The sequence below is a fragment of the Vombatus ursinus genome, unplaced genomic scaffold, assembly GCF_900497805.2.
Source record: "Vombatus ursinus unplaced genomic scaffold, bare-nosed wombat genome assembly UNPS02009994.1, whole genome shotgun sequence".
Classification (NCBI taxonomy): domain Eukaryota; kingdom Metazoa; phylum Chordata; class Mammalia; order Diprotodontia; family Vombatidae; genus Vombatus; species Vombatus ursinus.
This window is the reverse complement of record NW_020949772.1, coordinates 7,149,115-7,171,647: the sequence shown is the minus strand read 5'-3', so window position 1 is coordinate 7,171,647 and position 22,533 is coordinate 7,149,115. Positions and strand designations below refer to the sequence as shown.

The following is a 22,533-nucleotide window of genomic DNA, read 5'->3' as shown; positions in this document are numbered from 1 at the left end:
TTCAGCAGAGTTTAATTAAAGCTATGAACAAACTTTATCACCTTTGTTCAAGCTCATGCCCACCTGTGCAAGGAAGTTTTATCTTATGTCATCCTCCTAGCAGTGGCCCTGCAATTTAGACTGAACTTATGTCCATTTTTTTTTTATTGATGTCTTTAGTTTTTCACAGAATAACAAATACTATGGGATGAGAGGTAGGGGAGAGACAAATAGAGAGAAATCAGTACAACCTATCATCAGTACAGTGAAAAAGTAAAAAACGTGCTTTTGTGCAACCCCTCAGTGAACAAGTGGGTTGGGAAGTGTCTTGTCTGAGTCTTGCTCGAGCCTTACAATTTTGCTATAATCACTGGATCTTTTTTTTCCACGTGCTCTTTCAATTTACATTGTTGTAGTTATCGTGTGTGGTGTTTTTTCTTGGCTCTGACTCTACATCGGCTTATATAGATCTCTCCATGCTTCCCTGTATTCATTAGACACATCACTTCTTACAGTACAGTAATATTCTGTTATATTCATGAACTACAGTTTAGCCATTCCCCAAAATGATGGGCATCTATTTTGTTTCCAATTCTGTACTATCACAAAAAGTGTGTGCTACTGTAAATACTTTGGTGTATCCTTTGTAGGTTTACTTGTTTCAGCCATGGTTTCACCCATTATCACTTAGTAGGTAAGTGGCCACCTGGTTCCAAATAGCCCGTGGGATTATAGATAAGAACATTTACATCCCTCCTTATGATACCTTACATAGACCGAGGTAAGGGAGGAGGACGAGGGAGAAGCATCCTAATCCTTTGTTTATCTTACCCCTCAACCAATTAAGAATGTTCAAAAATTCCACAGCATGGATCTGGAAGTGGAGCTAACAGACTGAACTACCAAAAAACAAGGGAGAGCCTCGACCACATTTCAGGAAGCAGCCAGGTGGCACAGTGGATAGGGCACAAGACCTGGGCTCAGGAAAAACAGGTCAAGTCCTGCATCAGACACTGACGAGCCATGTGACCCGGGGCACATTGTTTAGCATCTCTCAGCTTCCCAGGGATGTTGTGAGGGTCACATGAGAGAATATTTGTAAAGCATTTTGCAAACCTTAAAGTGCTTTGTAAATGTTAGCAAGGATGAGGTCAGTGATGGAATTTTTCCTGTGCAAAATGGAAAAGCTAGGAAGTAACTTTGGGAGCTTTCACCCCTCCCCCAAACCTGTGCACAGATCTGGAGAGCTGCAGCACCCCTATTCCCACCGTCTTCTGGCTGTGAGGCCTCAGCTTTACGGAGTAATTGTTACCATCCTGTTTGGACCTGGAAGTCTTAGGTGTGGTTTTACTTCTTATCCCTTCTTTAGTGTGGGCTGCTGACTTGTCACATGATCATTCATTTGCAGAGACCTTTGCCACCAAATGTAGGAATTGAAATGAGGTCTGTACTAGAAATGACATAACAAAGATGGCCAACAAGGAGTTGATATCCAAGATAAAGGGATGGTGAGCACCTATCATCCCTGGTTGTATTTAAGTCACCTGGCCCAGATGAACTATATCCATGGGCCTAGATAGATCTGATTATTGGGCCACTGTCAGTAATATCTGAAAGGTTATGGAAAATGGAAGTGGTACAGTAAGATTGGAGATGGGCAAATAAGTGTCCCAGTTTTCAAAAAGGAAGAGAACAAAGCCAGTGACTTGGGAAATTCTTGGGAAAATTCTAGAACAGATCATGAAAAAAGGTTGGCGAGTATCTAGGTTCTAGAAGACTTCAAGAATAAGTCATGCCAAACTAACCTTTCTTGACAGGATTACTAAATTAGTAGATGGGGAGGGGAATGCTATGGATATAGTCTGCCTATACTTTGGCAAAACTTTTGAAAAGTATCTCATTGTCTTCTTGTAGAGAAGATGGAGATATGAACTGGAAGGTTAATACACAAAGCTGGATTCAGAAGTGGTTTGATAGCCAAACTCAAAGAATAATTATTAATGATTCAATAGTAGCTTTGCAGTACCAACGACGTACCCCAGGGATTTATGCTGCTTAGTATTTTATCAATGACTTAGAGAAATTCATAAATACTATGCTCATCAAATTTGCAGATAAGGCTAATCTGGGAGGGATAGCCAACGGTGGATAACAAGATCCAAAAGGACTTTGATAGGTTAGAGCATTGGGCTGGATCTAGTAGGACAAAATTCAACTGGCATAAATGTAAAGACTTTTACTTGAGTGTAAAAAGTCAAATGTACAGGCACAAGATGGAGGGTGGGTGAGAAGGAGGGATGGGTGGTCAGCAGTTATGCTGAAAAAGACTTGGAGGTTTAGTGGAGGGCAAGCTCTCCGTGAGTCAGTAGTGTGACGCGGTTATCAAAAATGCTAATGTGATCTTGGGCTGCGTTAAGAGGGGCATCATTTCCAGGAATGGTGAAGTGGGAGGTCCACTGAACTCTGCCTTTGTCAGACTTCATATGTGGAGTTCTATGTTTCAGATCTGAACGTGACCATTTCAGAAGGATACTGATGACCCAGAGAAGGTCCAAAGGAGGGTAAGTGGAATGGAGAAGGGCTGTGAGTGTCATGTCATATGAGGATGGATTGAAGTAACTGGGTTCTTTAGTCTGGAGAAGATGCAGGGGGAGAGGGGTGGGGACAGAAATGTGATAATTATCTTTAAGTATCTGAAAGGCTGTCATATGCAGGAGGGATTAGAACCAGGAACAGTGAGTGAAGTTGCAAAAAGGTCAGTTTATTCTACATAAGAAAACTTCCTTACAATTAGTGCTGTCCAAAAGTGCAATGGGGCTGCCTTGGGAGGTGGCATAGCTCTTGAGCAGAGGGAGGACAAGGGCCAGAGTAGGGGCTTTTCTGGAGTGTGTGTTGGACTAGGTGCTGCTGAGGTGCCTTCCCAGTCTCCAGTTTGGGGCTTCTAGGATGCCATGTGATGGAGCACTGTGCTTGTCACAAGTCAGGGCAGGTTCTACCAAGCTGGAGAGGTTCTAAGTTTGGGACCGGTGATGGAATGAAGACGTGTCTGTTCTCTGAAGAGCACGAGCTGCTTTTAAAAAAATCTGGTATGACAGGAGCCACAACTGCTCCCAGAGTAACCTCGATTGACCACCACCACCAAAAGAATAATCTTTTATTAAAGTAGATACAGAACACTCAAGTTGTCCAACGTTTAATACTGCTTTACATGTTTAAGCTTCTTAGAACAATTCCTGTTATCATACACCTGTAACCCAGACTTTCAGATGATTACAGAAGTGGTTTTTTTTCCTTTAAAAATATATTCATGTGCCAAATATGCAGTTTATAATCTTGGGGGGGGAAGAATACATCAAAGGCATATATACAATTGTAGAAGAAAAGTAAACCCATATTGTACACATTGAATGGAAGACACAGTATATTTATTTCTTTACATATTCTAAGAGACATTCGAGAGAAGATAAATAATTTGAACTGTTTCAGAAGCTGTTCTGCTGGATGAGGTTTTATATTTTATTTCTGCTACAAGAAAATCCAAGTTTATTCACGCTGAATTTCCCAACTTACATTCATCTAAAAACATAGTAAACCAGAGAAAGCAGAAGGGGAAGGAGCAGGGAGAAAGACTGAAAATTGGTTAACCCAAATGTTTTATTGAGATTTTGTTTTGTTAAGTAATCGGCTGCTGGGGAAAATGGTGACAGGAGAGAGGGGGGAATGAATTTCTAGAAAAAAAAAAAAAGAATCCTCCAATGTACAGGTTCTTAAAAGAGCCAAATAAAAACCTTCATAGTTGGAAAGCCATGTGGTGCTTTTTCTGCGTTAGGCAGGTATGTTGTAATGAACACAAGAGATTCAATTTTTTTTTTTTGCTTTAATAAAGTTAAAAACCTGAAAACAAAACTTCCTGTATGTTTTTTCCCAAAAATAGAGATTTTAAAAAATATATATATACACAATATGTAGAAGCTGAGATTATGCAAAAATGAAAAGAAAAAAACAAATCCCAGGAAGAATAGTAAGTACGCAGCCTCCAGTTCATAAGTTGTTCCCACAGCAAGTCTGAGGGGTCCTCACTTCCCTTTACCTGCTTCATGATTTTATAATTACACAACATATCAAGCCTGAAATCAAGGCACTACTGACATCCAGGTAGCGCAGCACATAGAGCTCATATTCTTTGATCAAGAAGAAAACATTTTAAATGAGTAGATGAAAATGTAAGATGGAACACTTTTTCAACTCATTCCAGTGTCAAAGCTATTTAAAAAAAAAAAATCTAAATGTACAAATGCAGCCTTGAAACTTTTTAGTGCAAATACGAAAATTAACAGCATAATTTTAAATTTTATTTAAATAAGGTAACATAAGGATAGTTCTCTGCTCCATGAGGTTTCCCTATGGATAATTAACATAATGGCATCTGGTGCAAGTGTCTTATTAAATATCAAACACATAAAGAAGACAAATAAGAGGTGACAACTCACCTATTTATTATTTCAACTTTAGCTTGAAGAAAGAATAAAAGGGGTTGTTCATGGAAGATCAAAATATTTTTTTTTTTAAGATCTGAAGGGGTCAAAAAATAATGTGACTCTTCCTGAAGTCTGCACACACAAATGCTGGTGTTACATTGTCCAAGTGTGCGTGCATCTGAAAAAGATAACATTCCTGGCGTGGGGGGCATCAGAAGGTCTCATCGTCATTACAGTTGGTTGCCCAGTGCCCAAACATCTCACAGATCTCACAGTAGGGGCGCTCTTCACTCCGGCTGCCATGATGTGTGGAATGGGGAGGATCCTCTGACACCTGGGTCTGGGTGGGACAGTCCTCAGTGTCATGGAGGTCAAAGCAGTCACAAATATCACAGAAAAGGCGAGGTTTCTTTTTGAACTGTTTCTCCTGGTCGTCACTGCCATTCCAACAGGAATAAAATAAGAAATTTGGCTTTAGCAATATGCATTCAAGAGGCCTTTTCCCTTTAAACTATAAGATAGTAATAATGATAATGGCCAACGTTTATTAAGCACCTCCTGTGTGCCAGGCACTGTGCTAAGTGCTTTACAAAGATTATCTCATCTGATCCTCACAACCACCCTGGGAGGTAGGTGCTATAATTATTTTACAGAGGAGGAAACTAAGGCAGACAGCAATTGAATGACTTGCCCAGAGTCAAGCAGCTAGTAGCCGAGGTCAAATTTGAACTCAGGTCTTCCTGACTGGTGCCACCTTGCTGTGAGCAGAACTTTTTTTTTTTAATTACAAAATCATATTATGAGGGACTGTTCTGTTACCTGCTTTTAAAGTTGTATGCTACCCAGAAAATTATTTTCTACCTCTAGAACTTAAAACACTTGTGACTTAACAGATTCTAGCTTTGAAAAATATACATATAACTGTCAGTACTCCACCATGTTCATTTTGAAGAACCACTAGAACCAGTCCTTGTTAATAAGTCTGTATCAGCACTAAATACCTGTCATAGTTATTCAGGTCATTCCCATTGAGAGCAGCTTCTGACATCATTTCTACCTTCATCTTTAAGTCTTGATTTTTCCTCTGAAGATCCACTATTACCGAATTCAGGAAATCAATCTGGTTCATTTGAAAACAAAAGGGAGACAGGCAATAATATGCACAAAATGTCTGGGATTTGTCAAATGCAGGAGCACCAGGGAGACATGGCAACATACTACCACTGAGCGGCAAGAAGCTATACCATAACAGGAGGGGTCCACATTGGTCATTATCAAACAAATCTTGTCAGATGCATTAGAAGTGAATCGTCCAGCTAAGATCTTAACTTAGGACGACTTAAGGATTTTAAACGAGTTTAAAATTCTGCCTCATAGATTTCTTTCAGCTTCAACTGAGCTATGCTGATTTTTAAAAACGTGAGTCCAATGTTTTACTGGTTATACTTTGATAGCAACAATGTGGGCGACCGCGTTTCCCAACTATTCCATGGAATCAAACTGATCGATTGTGTGGTTACTATGGAAAGTGACATTCGAGTAGCTGTTTCTTCCAGTAGGAAGAAAGAATTCTCCAATAACCTTGGAATCTTATGCCTCTACTTATGCATAGATGGCACAAGGTAGCGCAAGACTTGACCTTTTTAATTTCCTTTTTAGAGTACCTCAACAACTGGCCTCACATATACTGGTTTCCATGATAGATCCTCTTCACACTAGTGTTCAGCACCATGTTAATTAGTTGTAAAAGGTGTGTGCATTGTAGGAGTCATACGTCAAAGAAGGGACAGAGAAACGGGGTGGGGGGGAGGTGAAAACTCCCTTTGGGGTTAGAAAGTCAAATAGATACACTGAGAAGAGGGAATTAAGGCAACATGCCCCACAGCTGACAAGGACCGTCAAGAAGTAATGTAAGAGCATCCACCGATTCCTTCTGAATTGAGGGTTTGCCAAATAAAATGGGTCACTAGCATCTTCTGTGTCTCTTGCAAATGTTTAATGTCACATAGAATTCTTCCATGCTATTTAGATAAGCCTTGCTGCTAACATTTAAATAGCGTGCAATACGGACCAACTTTGGTTGCTCAGGAGATCGTCAGCCAGTCCATAAATACACTCTTATCCTCCTTGACTTTATCAGCATTTTTTTTTTCTGTTGACCCATTATGGAAAAAGCAACAGATCAATATAATCTATCATTGCAGACTATCCCTCCCAGGGAGAGGAGCAATCAAGTTCCCTTAGAACACAGTTGCCAACATCCATTTTCATTTCCCAAATTAATGTCCAATATTTTTAGGTTGCCATTTGGCTAAGAACCTCATGTCGGGTTTATCATGACGGGGAGTTTCTGGGGTAGGGGTAAGTGGAGAATAAAATCATTAAATGGACTTAAGTACAGGGATGGAAACTGCAAATAACCACAGAATAAAAGCTTAGGAAACAGAAACAAACCATTTGCTGAGTGGAAGAAAGTGTGGCCAGCAGCAGACGAAACAGGCAGAAGCAAAGGAAGGGAGGGGGAAAAAGAGAAAACAATGTTAATAGGACATTACTGCTACCAGAGGCAAACTAAGCAAACAAAGGAAATTCTAGAGGGAGAATTGCAGGAGCTCTACTTAAACATTTGTTCCTCCCTCCCCACTGTCCGAATCCCAGTGATTAGCAGGAAATGAGTAGGTTTCCTTATAGGTAATACTGATAGATATTTATATAGCATTTTAAAGTTTAAAAAGCACTTAATACACATGATATCATAGATAATTAGCCATAGCAGGTCCCAATTCCATTATAACACTCTAAGTCCCCAATTTTTAAATGAAAGAAGGATGCTTGCAGATGTAAAATTATATTTTAAAATGTAAAACAGCCTACCTATATTAATACTTCATTGCATTTTTTAAAAAATTAATTAAATTTTGTTAATCTTGGCTTTTAGAAAATAAATCAGTTTTTTAAAGAAAAAAAAAAAAGTTTTACCTGACTCTCTTGAGCTCTTTCTTCCTCTTCAGAATTACCTTAAATGAAAAAAAGAAAGAGAAAAGAATTGCAACTTTTTGTGGTCTGTAAAATACAGATGAAGTTTCTATAGTCAATTATGATTAAACCATGAAAATGGACATTATCAAAGGTTATTATTATAACCTTATATATTAAGTGGGAGAGAAAAGTCAATCAGAGAAGTTCCCTGATGAATTTGATGAGAATAACTCTCCTTGAACAGCAGACATTTTTAATCCGATGCCTTAGGCAGTCTGGCAAAGCTTATTTTCAGAATGTTTTCAAATATACAAAACAGGAGCAGCTAGGTGGCGCAGTGGACACAGTACTGTCCCTGGAGTCAGAAGGAGGACCTGAGTTCAAATCTGACCTCAGACACTTGACACATACAAGCTGTGTGACCTTGGGCAAGTCACTTAACCCCATTGCCTAGCCAAAAAAAAAATCAAATACACAAAATAAAGAATGTAATAAAAATATGAAAAAACTCTGCAGAACTTTGAATGCATAAAACAAAATAATCAGAATTACAAAGGAAATTAATTAAATTGAAAGATAGTTATCAAAATTTTTTTTAAAACAAGTTTACAGATTGTAAGAGCCCCTGCTCACAGAGAATGGACACAGCCACTGGAGGGCACCTTGTTAAGAGAACAAAGACAACAACTGATTGGATACAGTGACTAGTTGGCTAGCACTCTTAGGAGAGTCTGCACCACACTGCTGCGACTTTCGTCCACCTCTGCTCTTTCCTCCTGTCTTTCGGAAAGAATGCAGGGTAGGGAAGAAGCAAAGGGCATCCCCTCGTCCCTCCTGAACAGTGAATGAATGGGGGTGCCTCGTGGAGAAAGCCCAGGGTAGAAGTAGATATGTGCTTTCCTCTGCGGCCTGGGAGAAGTTCTGAGTGGATATTCTCAGCCCAAGAGATTCCAATAGCCAGGAGGATTCTCTTCCTGCAGAAACACATGGCTGAGGCAGCCATAGGTGCTCGCTCATGCAGTCTACAAGAGGAACTCATAAACAATGTTCCTGGCTCCCAACCTCCTGCCTAGAGGAGAGGGCATCTTTTAACAAGGGAAGGGAGACTTCTTTGGCAGTGCCAACTTTGGGAATTGCCTCATGAGTAAATTCGAGTTCAAAAGTTCAAGCTTCTAGAGAGAGGAGGAGTATCCATGAGCAGTGTGTCTTTTGGAGAAATAAGATGATTGTGGAGCAATTTTTTAGCTCAAGGTCTAGTGAAGAGACAACAGTATAATATGAGGGAGCAAGAGATCAGGGTCTTACCACCCCCAACTATGACTGAGTTACCTGGATTGTGCAGCTCATATGGGATCTTAAAAGCGTGTTTGCTGTGAGGGGAGGGGATAAGCGACAGGATGGCACTACAAGTCTGGAAGAGATTGTGGGCCACATCTTGTGGGAGAAAGGATGTCACCAGGATGTTGAGGGGCTGTGCGCACCACCCCCCCAACCCTCGACAAACCCTGTGTTTCCTTCCCTGCTAAGGGAAGTTTAGGAACTACAGTGAGTGCTTTATGGCCTTTCTGTGTCCTCCCATAATCCAGAGCACCTTATACTTCCTGTGGGGTAAAATAAACTTGGCCTCTACCAGATATGCATTTGTTACCTTGACTGCTAGCATGAGATTAGAGAATCCTGTTACCCATAAGTAAACTAGGTGGGGCAGTGGAGTCAGGAAGACTTGAGGTCAAATCTGGCCCCAGACACTTAAGAGCTGTTTGACCCTGGGCAAGTCACTTAACCCTGTTTGCCTCAGTTTCTTCATCTGTAAAATGGGGATGATAATAGCACCTGCCACACAGGGTTGTTATGAGAATGAAATGCTTCTTTCCTTCCTTCCTTCCATATTCACAGAAATCTAGGCAAGCTTATTTGGAAATTTCCTGTGTAAACCATGGGTGAGAGCAAATGAGCCAGACAGAAAATGATTTCTTCTCTGATGCCCCCTTAGATCAGATCAGGTCCACATAAACCTGGAGCATGGAAAGAGCTGGGAAGGAGACAGGGAGGAGATTTAGGAGGGCCCACAAGGGTCCAGCTTCACTTTATTCGGTATAATGACTTGGCAAAGGCATTTTCTCCACTGAGCACTCTGACCATAAGAGTTATTTAGAATACTTAAGACTTTGAGTTTAGCTGTAAGAAGTAAGCCTATTTGGCTCATCGAGACCCTTCATAATTTAACAGGTGTTGATTATATCCATCGCTCAGCGTTCTTTCCTGTCTGGTCTATTACCAAGTCAAAAAGTCATCCTGTATGGGGACTTCTAAGTTCACCCCAGAGAGGAAGAGAAAGGAGAAATGGCACGTTAAGAGGTCAAAGTCACAATGAAGTGGATATAAATTATCATTGCCTCTGTCCTTATATGTGCAAACCTATGTCCACCAACAGAGTGTAAAGCTCAGCTACTTAAAAGAAACATTCACAGGTCGGGCCAGAAGATCATAGATCTGGAACTGGAAGGGTCCTCAAAGGTCATGGTGCTCAGCATCTTCATTTTAGAGAGGGAAAACCTGAGGCTCAGAGAGGTGAAGGGATCTGCCCATGGTCATGTAGGTAATAAGGGGCAGAGTCAGAATTTGAACCCAGGTCCTCTGACTCCCAAATACAACACTGTAGAGCACTGTCTCCCCCCTCCAGTCTATACTGAATCTGGAGCATCACTATCTCCTTGGTAATAGATGTTACAAAGAAAAGTAAGGGTGGTCAATCTTGGGGACTCCTCCACAGAACCTCTCACTGACTCCCTCGTCTTGTCTGATACAGATTTGTACTTTGTGTTATACTTGTCCTGTCCCTTCTATTTGACTTAGTTTCTCCCAGAGCAGAGAATGCCCTTTAACATCCAGGCATCGGTGCCACATCGGATGGAGCCAGGGCACACAGCAAACACATTACAAAAACATGGGCTCAATTTATCGCTGGGAGCTCCTGTACCTGACGGGCGCTCAGTCAGTGCTGGTGAAACCCGTCTGTGGGCCGCCTCTCTGAAAAGCCAAATGGTCATCATTTTTACCTCCAAAGCCGCTCAGCTGCCTCTGGTTTTCTTTAAGTTTCAGCTCCAGGTTCTTCACCTTTAGCTCCAGCTTCACCTTATCTGATTCTAACGACTGAACAACTGAATGTAAAGACTTGGCAGAAGCATTTTCTCCCCGGAGCACTGTGACCTGGAATAAAGGTCATTTATAAATACTTAGGCTCTGAACTTTAGTCAATGAGCATGACATGAAGACTCATCTCTAGATTGTACTGCACCTCATTTCTGAGTTTTTCCAGTTCTGCGTCCTTCTCTGTGAGCAAGGCACTAGTAATGCTGATGGATTTCTGTAAGGAAGCTCTCTCTTCATCAGTGTCTGTTTTGTACACGGATTCTCTAAAAGACCAAAGAGAGTTAAAGAATTCCAGAAATCAACCGAGAATCATCAACATACACAGCCAAGCGTGTATGTATCTGTGTTAAAACGCAAATGCAAAACTAACGCTGGCAAATTTAAGTTAATTTCTAAGACTACTGAAACAACTTAGAAGAGGAGATTTGTAAGGATATCAAAACTATCACACTGCGAAGCAGCTGGGGACTTTACTCAATGCAGAAAGAAAAAACAACAGAAAAGTTTACCTACGCATATACATGCCAGAATCTGCATATCATCGCATCCATTTGAACTTAAGGAAAAATGTTAATTGGTTTGGAAGGTGTAGACTCAGAAACTGTGTCAAATAAAACAAATTCACCAAAATCTAATTTCGAATTGAATTTTGTTACTTCCTGGAATAATTTTCACTCGAGCAACAAAAACCACATGCAAAGCTTAATTATACAGTTGTCATGCAAAGCGCTGATTATGCTGGAAGTATCTTCTGGTCCTCACTAATTTAAGTTTGCTTATTAAGAAATTTGCACCCACATGTTTTAAGAGGCAAATTATACCAAAGTTATAATAGCAACATTAGATACTACTGCCTGTGCACCAAGAAAAATTTGGATCATTGCTGAGGAAATGCAAAATCTAAAAGGGATATTAAACATTATTGTTTAAAGGCCAGAGGAAGTTACAACTATTTATTAAGTGGGGAATGATGATGGAGAAGAGACTGATGAGTCACAGAGCACTTGAATTGCAATTCTAGGTCAGTGATTGACTCAAGATCTTTGACCCTGGAAAAGTATCTCTTTGGCATTTTCTTATCCATGTAGAAATAGTACAGGGAGCTATCTGAACCCTTTAATGGCAGGAAAGCCTTCAGCTCATAGCCAAGGGACTCAAAGAACAAAGAGACAGAAAAAGACCCGGACTGGGGAAATTACAAAATTGAGGGAGGGAAAGGTGAAAATGTGAAAGTAAAGACAATCCAGAAAGAGGTTAGTGTAAGGGGTAAAAAATGAATTGTCCAAGGGAATGAAGGGAACAAGCTGCTATTATAAAAAATCGTACTCTGAGGGGTGGGGGAAGGCAGAGAAAAAAATCTACCTAGGTATTGTATTTTCTTAATTGTCCTACAACCTTTAATCTAAATGGCTTATTTTTCTTTCAACCAAGATATAATCATCTTAAGCACTATCAGCCAAATTACATTGAGTTACATCACAAATAAGCTGGTGAACAGGACAGGACTCAGTATCGGATACATCCTTCTCGTGACAAACTAGAGAATGGAAAAGCTAGCAGGCCCAGGTTAAAAACTGTAGTCTTTATACGTGTCAATTTAGTGAGACCCATGATATCCAGCACATGAATTACAATAGTATAGTGACTCAGGGTAAATCGAAAACCCAAGCAAAGATGAAAATATAAGTGCTGTCTTTATCTCATTGTTTGGCTTACACTTATACTCCAGAATGGTCGGTAGTAAGAAAAGAATCTGGGCTTTATAAAAGTTTCCTGGCTTGGATATGTCATGATTTCTGACATCTGCACTGAAGAAGGGCAGACAACAATACTGTCAAATGAATAATGGAATGAGAAAGCAGGGTTTCTACTGAAGATATGGACTCATCTTCATTTTACGTAAAATGATTTGAGGTAAAGGTGTTGGAACCTGACGTCAAGTAATAAATGGCTATTAGTCGAAAGATTTAGAAAGAAGGAAATCATGCCTGTGTCCAAATTGGTGATTCTCCTACAAGTTACTTTTCTAGGAAATTCATGTAATAGCTTATAGTGTCAAAACTGTCTTGAGAGATTAATTTGTTTTATCTATTTATCACCTACAGAATGAAAAACATACTTTTAACTGTTTCTCCTGAGAATATGGCCACAAAACAGCCGGATTCTCCTACAGTTAAGGTGAAAAGTTAGTGAGATCTCATAGGATGTCCATCTTGCGGGTGGGGGAAAGGAGAAGAAATGAATGAACGTTTAAGAATGCTCCCAGGGCAGGAGTCTCTCTCGGCCAGCGGACAGGACACACAACCTCTAGAGGGAGCCGTGGAGCAGCACTTTGCTGTGCAGGGTATTGACTGAATGATTAATTCTGCCGTTATCACTATTTGTTCAAGAGACCAAAGCTCCAGAGCAGAGGCCATCCAATCGAAAGCTGGAAAGGGTAAGCATTTCTCCAAGGTCAGATGGTAAAATGCTACTGTCCCTATGGCTCATGGTCTAACAGAAAAGACAAATGGCACCCCCTCTGCCAAGAAAGAAAAAGTCTATGTTTCAGCTGCCTTGAAATACATAACTCTGCGTGATAGCTCTTTCTTGTGCCAGACCCTGACTGGTAGCTCCACCGAACAGATTGTTTTTAGGACCAAACCTAAGCCCCACATCCAACCTGAGGGATGCTAACATTAATAGCATAGCTAGCACTCAATAAATCCACAACCAACAGTATGGTAATTACTTGGATTAAAATGGCTCCCCTATTATTTTTTAAGCAAATACAGGTTGAGCAAGGATTGAGCAGGACAGTGATTTATTGTTTTAAAGGGGAACACAGTGCCCAGATTCTTTTCTTACTACCACAATAGAAATAAATTCCAGTAATGAAGCAAATACCTTAAAGTGTTACTGGGCAAGCTTTAAAAATGCAAGATAACAAGAACCACATGTTAGAAACATGAAGAGAAATGCAAAATACAGTAAGGAGAACTAAATTCGCACTGAAATTCTTTATCATAGAAATAAAAAATAAATACATGTGTGTGTGTGTATGTATATATATATGTATATATATAAATATATAAATACTGCAAAGAGTATTTTACAAAACAAAAGCAAGACACTGAGGGACAAAGGCAGCCAAAAATATATACAACAATTTTTACTAAAAAAATATAAAAATTATTTATTATAACGTGGATAGACTTTCTTTAGTCTTACCATTAAAGACACACAGATATAGCAAAGGAAGCAAGAGTAGGAAAGGGAAAAGAGAGGAGTGAAATGAGCATTGATAAGTTGCGCAAGCCCAAAGACAGTAAGACAGTTAGCAATCCACAATGAGTCTAATGAGCTGAAGAAACATATAACCCCCCCACTTTTTTAGTTTGTAGATAATAGCATCAAACAGTTATCACTTCCCATGGAAATATCTGCTCCAGGAAGAATCACTGGAGAGGGAAAAAGCAGCTTGTTTTCTGGGTTTTTGGCCTTGAAGTTTCTTCCTCAGCAACATGAATGAAGCCCAGAGAAGTGAGGGAAGCAAACTCATTCCCAAAGCCCTGGGGCTTTCAAAGAGGCTCTCCTGTTGCCAAAGGCCTGCTAACATGGGTACGAGGTGTTGAAATCACATTCTCATACGGAATTTGAATGATTGTACTGGTAATAGTAAGGCTTATTGTATTTTTTCACCAGATACCTTGGAAACTGCTTGGAAAGAACCTGCCCCACTTTAAAACAATTTCACCTAATAAAATGAGCAGATTTTTTGATATGTTCTCACCTCACACTGATTGCTTTTCAGTGTGCACAGGGCAGAAAAAAAGATCACCAACACAGATGGACACTCTTCTTATTATTAATATTAACACGTTTCCCTACCTTAGTGACTAAAGTATGAAGCACTGTGAAGGGGGGTGATTGATGAGCACTCCTCAAATTACATTTGTGCATAATTTAACAACTAAGATGTATGATTTCTAAATAATTTTCTCCACTTTAAAACAGCTGATTTTTTTTAGGTGGGGCAATTAGGGTTAAGTGACTTGCCCAGGGTCACACAGCTAGTAAGTGTCTGAGGCCAGATTTGAACTTGGGTTACACCCTGACTTTAGGGCCAGTGCTCTATCCACTGTACCACCTAATTGCCCCAAAACAGCTGATTTTGAATACAAATAATAGCTTTTCAGGATTCCTTCAAAATGCTTTTTCTTATAGTTTATTTAGAGTTGAAAGTAGCATTCAAATTGAATTTCAACATAATGACCATTGGTGCAAAGCAATTTTTTCAGGTTATCCTGGATTAAACTTGTTTGCATTTTTATTCCAATCAATTTTGAAATTCAGTTGTTTAGTAGGTGTTCTGTTTCTTGAACTATTAACTAGATAAGATCCTAGATTTAGAACTGAAAAAGACCTCACAGACTGTCCATAATTAGGGCAACTGAGGCCCAAGCAGGTAAGTAACCTTCCCAAGTCACTCAAGGGCTCAATTTTTGGAGGTTTTGAACTCTAGTGCTTGGAATCTTTCCACTGAATGCATTGATATTCTCTCAAGTTATTTGCAAAAGGATGACTTAAGATCTCTTTAGTGATTTGTTTTTTTAAATACAAGTTTGCTATCAAAGAATCTCTTACAAACTGAGTTTATTTTGCAGTTACAAATGTAGAGCTGAAGATAATTGACTGTAAGCTGACATTTAGGAGCACAATTAATTAGTCAAAATAAATTTGTACTGAGAATTCCCAAAAGAAAAAAAATTCTAGGAAGATTTAAAAAAATATAATTCTAACACCTGGAACTGACTTTCAGAGCATTTCAACATTAGAAATTACCCATTCCTGGGGGAAAAAAAATGTGTTTTTGTTGGTCTATTTTCCTAAATATACCAAGAGCTTAAACTGGCAGTATAGATAGGGAAAAGTAAGACAGAGATAAGTTCACAGGCTCCCAAATCTGGTCTTTTTATATGATATGCACATATTTAATCGATTGAACAATCTCATTGTGAAATACATAAATTACAGAAACACCTTTATACAGTTTCATTTTGTCAAGCAAATAAGGGCTGATAAATGATAGGAGTGACTCCTAAAGTTAGTCTTAAATAAAAGTCATTGGGAGAAAAAAATGTTGAATCAATCTATTTTTTAAAAAAACCCAAAGACTGCTGGAAATTGTCAGTGCATTATATATTCACTTGCAAAAAATTGTAAAGGAACAAGCAATGTTCATCTTTTCATAGACTCCTGAGAGTTTACGCGAAGAGCTTTTTAAGAGAGAGAAATTTGGGTCCTCATTTATTTTTCTTAAAGGCTTTGCTTTTATTTCCAAAAATGAATGGCCTGCTACAAGTCAGCTCCTCTGGACAGTTCACTCCTGGTTCATTAAGTCAACCCAGTGGCACTTCCCTTGCAGAGCCCATGTCTGAGCCTGCCCCATTTAGAACCCAAATTTCTACTTTGTGCTTAAACTCTTTCGAACTGACCTAATATAATTTACAATACAATTTACAGAGCTGAAACACTCCCTGAATAGAGCACAGCAAGGCCTTGGCAAGATGTCATGCTCACAAGAGGTAGCCTTGTTAGTGGGGGGGGGGGTGTGAGGGGGGAGAATGGTGATGCCAGTGGAAAATTTAATCTGCTCTGGCAATAAAAGGCAAAAACTTTTTTAAAAGCATGGAGGATTATCCCATGGTTAAGCTGCTCTCTCCCAGGAAGCATCTTTTAAAAATAGACATAAATCTAGTTTTATAAGTTAGACAATAGTTCTCATTCAGCATTCTGACTGCAAACTACAGGCTAAGGTTATGCTTCCCTGGGCATATGTAGAGCTCAAACTTGTCTGACGTGCTGTACTAAGCACAAAGTTTTTCTGGATGGAAACAAGCTGCCCATTCAGTAAGAGCAGATAGTGATTCCATTAGGATGCACAAGCATCAAGCTTCTGAAGAGCTCATATTACCAGGGGCCAGAGTTCATTGCTACTCAAAATAATGATTAAAATAATCCTGGGTTGCCATTGTTAAAATCTTATGAAAACATAACAATTTTAAAGTTCTTTTTTAAAAAAAAATGAATTGGAACCTTAAAAATTATTTCAATCGATAACTATAACTGAAAATGCCACTTTTTTACACTTTCAATATCACATTTTGCATAAGCTTCTGGTGCTTCATATACCTAACAGGACCTGCACGTTACAGAAGAGAACTTGCAAAGTACAACTATATTGATAAACATAACTGACCATGCCTTAACATTTCTGTTGTTCTCTCAAAGTCTGAATGCTAATCCAAGTGAAAATATTTGCATTTAATTTTCTTTTCACTGTCTTAGTTAGGAATGCCAAACTACCATCATGCGCTTTTCTGGGTATAAGAAATTTTCCTTTGTTATTACTTTTAAAGCAAGTCCCGACACTCTGACAATAATGACCATATTGAAAAATCTCTTTTAAAAAACCCTTACCTCTTTTTCATCTCTAAGAGCTGGTTATTGAGTACAGATCTCTCGCCCTCCAGCTAAAAAGTAAAAGAAAGAAAAACCATAAAAAGGTTAATTTTCATGATAAGCAGTTCAAAGAAGATCAATTATTTATCCCATATGGCATATCCACAGCTTTCACTGGTATCTGCCACTAAAGGTCCAAAAGTAACCAGTTTTCTCTGAAAAAACTGGGGTGACTAAAACATGAATCTGGTCAGTCCCTAAAACAGAACCAAGTGACAATGCTGATGGCTTTATTAAGTGCCCAGAGCCTTTATAACTCACTCTTCACAAGCCCTGGGCTCAAGGAGGAGGCCAGGGGTCTAGTCTCAGGTCCACCACCTGCATGTCATTAGTCATTTATCTTTCTGGGCCTCAGTTGCCATAACTCTAAAATGAGGGAATTGAAGTTTGCATGTGTACTAGATTATAAACTCCACGAAGAAAGGACAAGGGCCCAACACAATGCTCTCCAAACAGTGGGTATTTAATAAATAATTGTTGAGTTAAACTGAGCTGATTTTATACTTTGAAGAAACGTTGATCTGTGGCTTTACCCCCAATAATTTTACACACGCCAACCTGAATTTACAAGCATTAAATACCAAATAGAAGAATTTTTAAAAAGGCTTCTTACAAAGACTTCTACCAAAAGTCCAGAAATAATGCAAAGACAAATAAAATATGAGGCTTTGAATTTCTCTAAATGAGTGAAAGTTTTCAATATAAAGAACAAGGATTCTTCAAACACTTGAATTTTTAGGCTACTATTGATGGTTAAAAAAATTGATTTAGCTGCTATTGATGGTTAAAAAAAATATTTTCTAGAATTTCAGTTACAATGTTAAGCTTAACCAAATGTCAGTCCCATATATGCCTTACCATAACCTCATTATGCTGCAGGGTCATATGTATATAGTACATTCACCAATATAGAAATATATGTGTTATGAGAGCAGATAAAATATACCTTTTCTCATCATATCATTCTTGCCTTCTTAATTTTTTATAAATTTGGTGTAGTTACCTATATTTTAGAAATGAGATCTTTATCAGAGAAACTGGCTGCAAAGATATTTCCCCCTTTTTCTATTTCTCTTCTAATTTTAAGTGAATTGGTTTTATCTGGGCAAAAACTTTGGTTTGATGTAACAAAATTATTCATTTTACATCCTATGAACCTCTCTTGTTTAATGATGAAAAGTGTCCCTATCCATTGATCTGACAGGCAACTTCTTCTATGTTCCACTAATTTGCTTATGATACCACCCTTTCTGCCTACTAAATCATGTGCCTATTTTGTGCTTATCTTGATAAATGCTGTGCGATGTTGATCCATACCTAGTTTCTGCCAGACTGCTTCCATTTTTCCAGTTTTTGTTGAATGGTAAGGTCTTGCCCCAGTTGCTGAAATCTTTTAGTTACTGTACTTGTCTACTTCTGTAAATATATTTCTGTAAATACTGCATTCTTGATCTATTTCATTGCTCAACCTCTCTATTTCTTGCATAGTACCCAAAAGCCCTCTAGTACAGTTTGAGATCTGGTACTACTAGGCCTCCTCCTTTCCCATTTTTTTCCTTCATTAACTCCCTTCATATTCTTGCCATTTTGTGCCTCCAGATGAATTGTTATTATTTTTCCTAACATTGTAAGAAATTCTTTGGTAGTCTGATTGGTGTGGTACTGAATAAGTAAATTAAGTAAGTAGTACTGTCATTTTTATTATGTTAGCTCAGCCTACCTATGAGCAATTAATTAGACATGTCTTTATTTGCATAAAGTGTTTTGTAATCGTATTCATATAGTTCCTGTGTGTCTTGGCAGATAGAATTCCCAAGTATTTTACATTATTGTCTGGAGCTATTTTAATTTTTTTTTTTCCTTTTGGTGAGGCAATCGGGATTAAATGACTTGCCCAGGGTCACACAGCCAGTACATGTCAAGTGTCTGAGGTCACATTTGAACTCAGGTTCTCCTGACTCCAAGGCTAGAGCTGTATCCAGTGCACCACCAAGCTGCCCCCTGTAGTTATTTTAGATGGAATTTCTCTCTCTCTTCCTGCTGGATTTTGTTGGTAACATACAGAAATGCTAATGATTTGTGTGGATTTATTTTATATCCTGGCAACTTTGATGAAGTTGCTAATTGTTTTGATTAGTTGACTCTCTAGAGTTCTCTAAGAAACCATAATCTCATCTGCAAAAAGTGATAGTTTTGTTTCCTCACTGCCGACGCTTATCCTTCGCTTTCTTTTTTTTTTGTTTTATTGCTACAGCTAACACTTCTATTATGATAATGAACCATAAAGGTGATAATAGACATCACTGCTTCACCCCTAATCTTACTGGAAAGGCTTTTAGTTTATTGTGATTGTGGATAATTCTTGCTCTTGCTTTTAAGTAGATACTGATTATCATCTCAAAGGAAGCTCCATTTATTCGTGTGCTTTCTAGTATTTTTAATAGGAATGGGAGAAATTTTTCTCCATCTACTGAAATAATCACATGATTTTTGTTGTTTTTGTTAGTATGGTAAATTATGCTTATAGTTTTCCTAATATTGAACCAGACATGCATTCCTGGTATACCTTCTGACAGTGTACAATCTTTGTGATATATTGCTGTAATCTCATTTCTAGTATTTTATTTAAAAATTTTGCATCAATATTCATTAGGGAAATTGGTCTATTTTGACCATCCTTGATTTAGGTATTAAGAACATATTTGTTTCACAGAAGGACTTTGGTAGGACTCCCTCTTTACATATATTTTCTTTATAAAATCTTTTTTATTCATTTAAACTTAAATACAAAAAGAGGAAAAAAAATTTCCATGTACACAGAACATATAGAATTCAATATAAAATCATGAATTTCAATTTCAAACTATTTACTTTTTTTTTGAAAACTTATGTAATAAATACACATTGTTTTCAAAGCTATGCAGCTTTTCTATGCTTCCTTCTAAGTTTTCTTCTGTTCTCTGCTGTGCACTTATTATTTTTCTCTCTCCCTCCCCACCTCACCCTGGAGAAGGCTACAATTAAACATGAACACACACACACACACACACACACACACACAGATACAAAACTATACTATACAAACCTCTATTTATCATTCATTTCTTTCTCTGGAGGGGGAAAGCATCTTCCTTCATAGGTCCTTCGTAGTTGGTTTGAGTATTTATGATAATCGAGATGAATTAATCATTCAAAGTTGTTCTTTGGACAATATTTCTGTTACTATGTATACTGTTCTCTTGGTACTGCTCATTTTACTTCATTTTTTCATGCAAGTCTTTCCATGTTTTTCTAAAATCAACCAGCTTATCATTTTTTGTAGCTCAGTAGTATTCCAACACAATCATACGCCACAACTTGTTTAGTGATTCCACAGTTTGAAGGGCATCTATCATTTTAACCAATCTGATAGGTGTATGATGATATTTCAAAGATGTTTTAATCTGCATTTCTTTAATCAATAATGATTTAGAGCATTTTTTCATATGACTATATGTAGTTTTGATTTCTTTATCAAAAAATTGTCTATTCATATCCATTAACCACTGGGGAATGATTCATAAATTTGACAAATTTATTTACATTTTGAGAAATAAGAATTTTGTCTGAGACACCACCTATGAAATTTTCCCCTTTCGTTTTCTGCTTTCCTTCTAATCTTGGCTACACTGGTTTTATTTGTACAAAAACTTTTAAATTTAATATATTCAAAGTTTTCCATTTTACATCTCACACAATGTTCTCTTTTGTCTGTTCATAAATTGTTCTCTTATCCATGAGCCTGATACATAATATGTTCCATTTTCTTCTAATTTTCTTGTATTTTCCTTCATATCTAGGTTATATATCCATTTTGACCTTATCTTAATATATGGTTTAAGATACTGTTCTATGCTCAATTACTGCCACACTGCTTTCCAGCTTTCCCAATAATTTTTTTAACCTAATAATGAATTTTTATCCCTAAAACTTAAATCTTTATATTTGTCAAAGACAAGACTACTATAATCTTTTGCTACTGTGTATTGTATGTATACTTTGTTCCACTAATCTACCTTTCCATTTCTTAACAAGTACTAGACAGTTTTAAAATTTACTGCCTTTGCCTTTTATAATTTGAGGTCTAGTACTGCTGAACCTCCTTCCTTTACATTTTTTTCATTAGTTTCTTTGAAATTCTTAACCTCTTGTTCTTACAAATGAATTTTCATTTACAACTCGTTCAATTTCTTTTTCTAAGATAGCTATTTACGCATCCTATTTCCTGTTCTGTTAGTCTGGGCAATTTTATTTTTGTAAATATTCATTCATTTCATTTAGATTGTCCATTTTACTGGCATATAGTTGGGCAAAAGAGCTCCTAATTGCTTTTATTTTATCTTCATTGGTTGTGAAATTCACCTTTTCCATTTTTGATAGTGATAATTTGGTTTGCTTCCTTCCTTTTTCAAAAAATCAAATCAGCCAATGGTTTATCTATTTTATTGTTGTTTTTAAATAGCTGTTCATTTTATTATTACATGTATGTATAGATAAATAGATAGATAGAGGGCACAGGGTGAGTTGAAGATGAAGGGGTGATATCTGGAAAATAAAATTAAGGGGTGAGAGAGGATTATACTGGGAGAAGGAAAAAGGGAGAAGTAGAATGGGGTAAAATATCTCACATGAAACAGACAAGAAAAGGCTTTTACAGTGGAGGGGAAATGGAGGAAGGTGAGAGGGAATGAGTGAATCTTATTCTAATAGGATTTGGCTTAAGGAGGGAATAAAATACACAATGGGGTATGGAAATCTATCTTACCCTACAGGAAAATAAGGGGGGAAGGGGACAAGAGAGCAGGGGGTTGATAGAGGGGAGGGCAGACTGGAGGAAGGGATAATCAAAAGCAAACACTTCTGAGGAGGGACAGGGTCAAAAGAGAGAATAGAATAAATGGGCGGTAGGATAGGATGAAGGGAAATATACTTAGTTTTTCACAACAGGACTACTATGGAAGGGTTTTGTATGACTACACATCTATAATCTGTATCAAGATGCCTGCCTTTTCAATGAGGGTGGGTGGGGAGGGAGGAAGGGAGAAAATCTGTAACCCAAAGTTTTAAAAACACGTGTTAAAAATAAAAAAAAAAAGAATTTCTAGTAATTCTGTTAATCATTTCTATTAGCCTGAATTAGTGAGACTTTACAGGGCTTAAAATGTATTGAGGACAGAAAGAACAATCATGGATAAAAAGATAATACTTATAGTTATATAACATAGGAGATTGACCACTGGCAAAGTAATACCCTCCCAATGGGACTGAATTAATAGGAAGCCAGTACTAAAGGGGAACTTAAGAAAGCAGGGAACATATATTTTTAACCAACTCATTCTACACATGAGATGGCTAAGTAAACCTCACATACTTCACCTCCATCCTTGACCCAAATCCCCAA

General features: G+C 38.0%; 1 protein-coding gene across 8 annotated transcripts in view; it reads right to left on the bottom strand.

Moving 5' to 3' along the window:
* Nucleotides 1–3,117: 3,117 nt before the first annotated feature.
* The window catches only part of CLIP1 (CAP-Gly domain containing linker protein 1), a 147,759-nt gene continuing 128,343 nt past the window's right edge, over nucleotides 3,118–22,533 (bottom strand). For 5 of the 8 annotated variants that reach the window (XM_027853480.1, XM_027853482.1, XM_027853484.1 and 2 more), the window contains 7 exons: nucleotides 17,052–17,104; nucleotides 10,735–10,852; nucleotides 10,496–10,646; nucleotides 7,437–7,474; nucleotides 6,912–6,917; nucleotides 5,459–5,577; nucleotides 3,118–4,894 (listed from right to left, as the gene is read on the bottom strand). In XM_027853480.1, the coding sequence (XP_027709281.1) occupies nucleotides 4,669–4,894; nucleotides 5,459–5,577; nucleotides 6,912–6,917; nucleotides 7,437–7,474; nucleotides 10,496–10,646; nucleotides 10,735–10,852; nucleotides 17,052–17,104 (711 nt within the window). In that variant the 3' untranslated portion in view covers nucleotides 3,118–4,668. The remainder of the gene's footprint in view (nucleotides 4,895–5,458; nucleotides 5,578–6,911; nucleotides 6,918–7,436; nucleotides 7,475–10,495; nucleotides 10,647–10,734; nucleotides 10,853–17,051; nucleotides 17,105–22,533) is intronic. The other 3 variants (XM_027853481.1, XM_027853486.1, XM_027853487.1) reach the window with 1 other exon arrangement.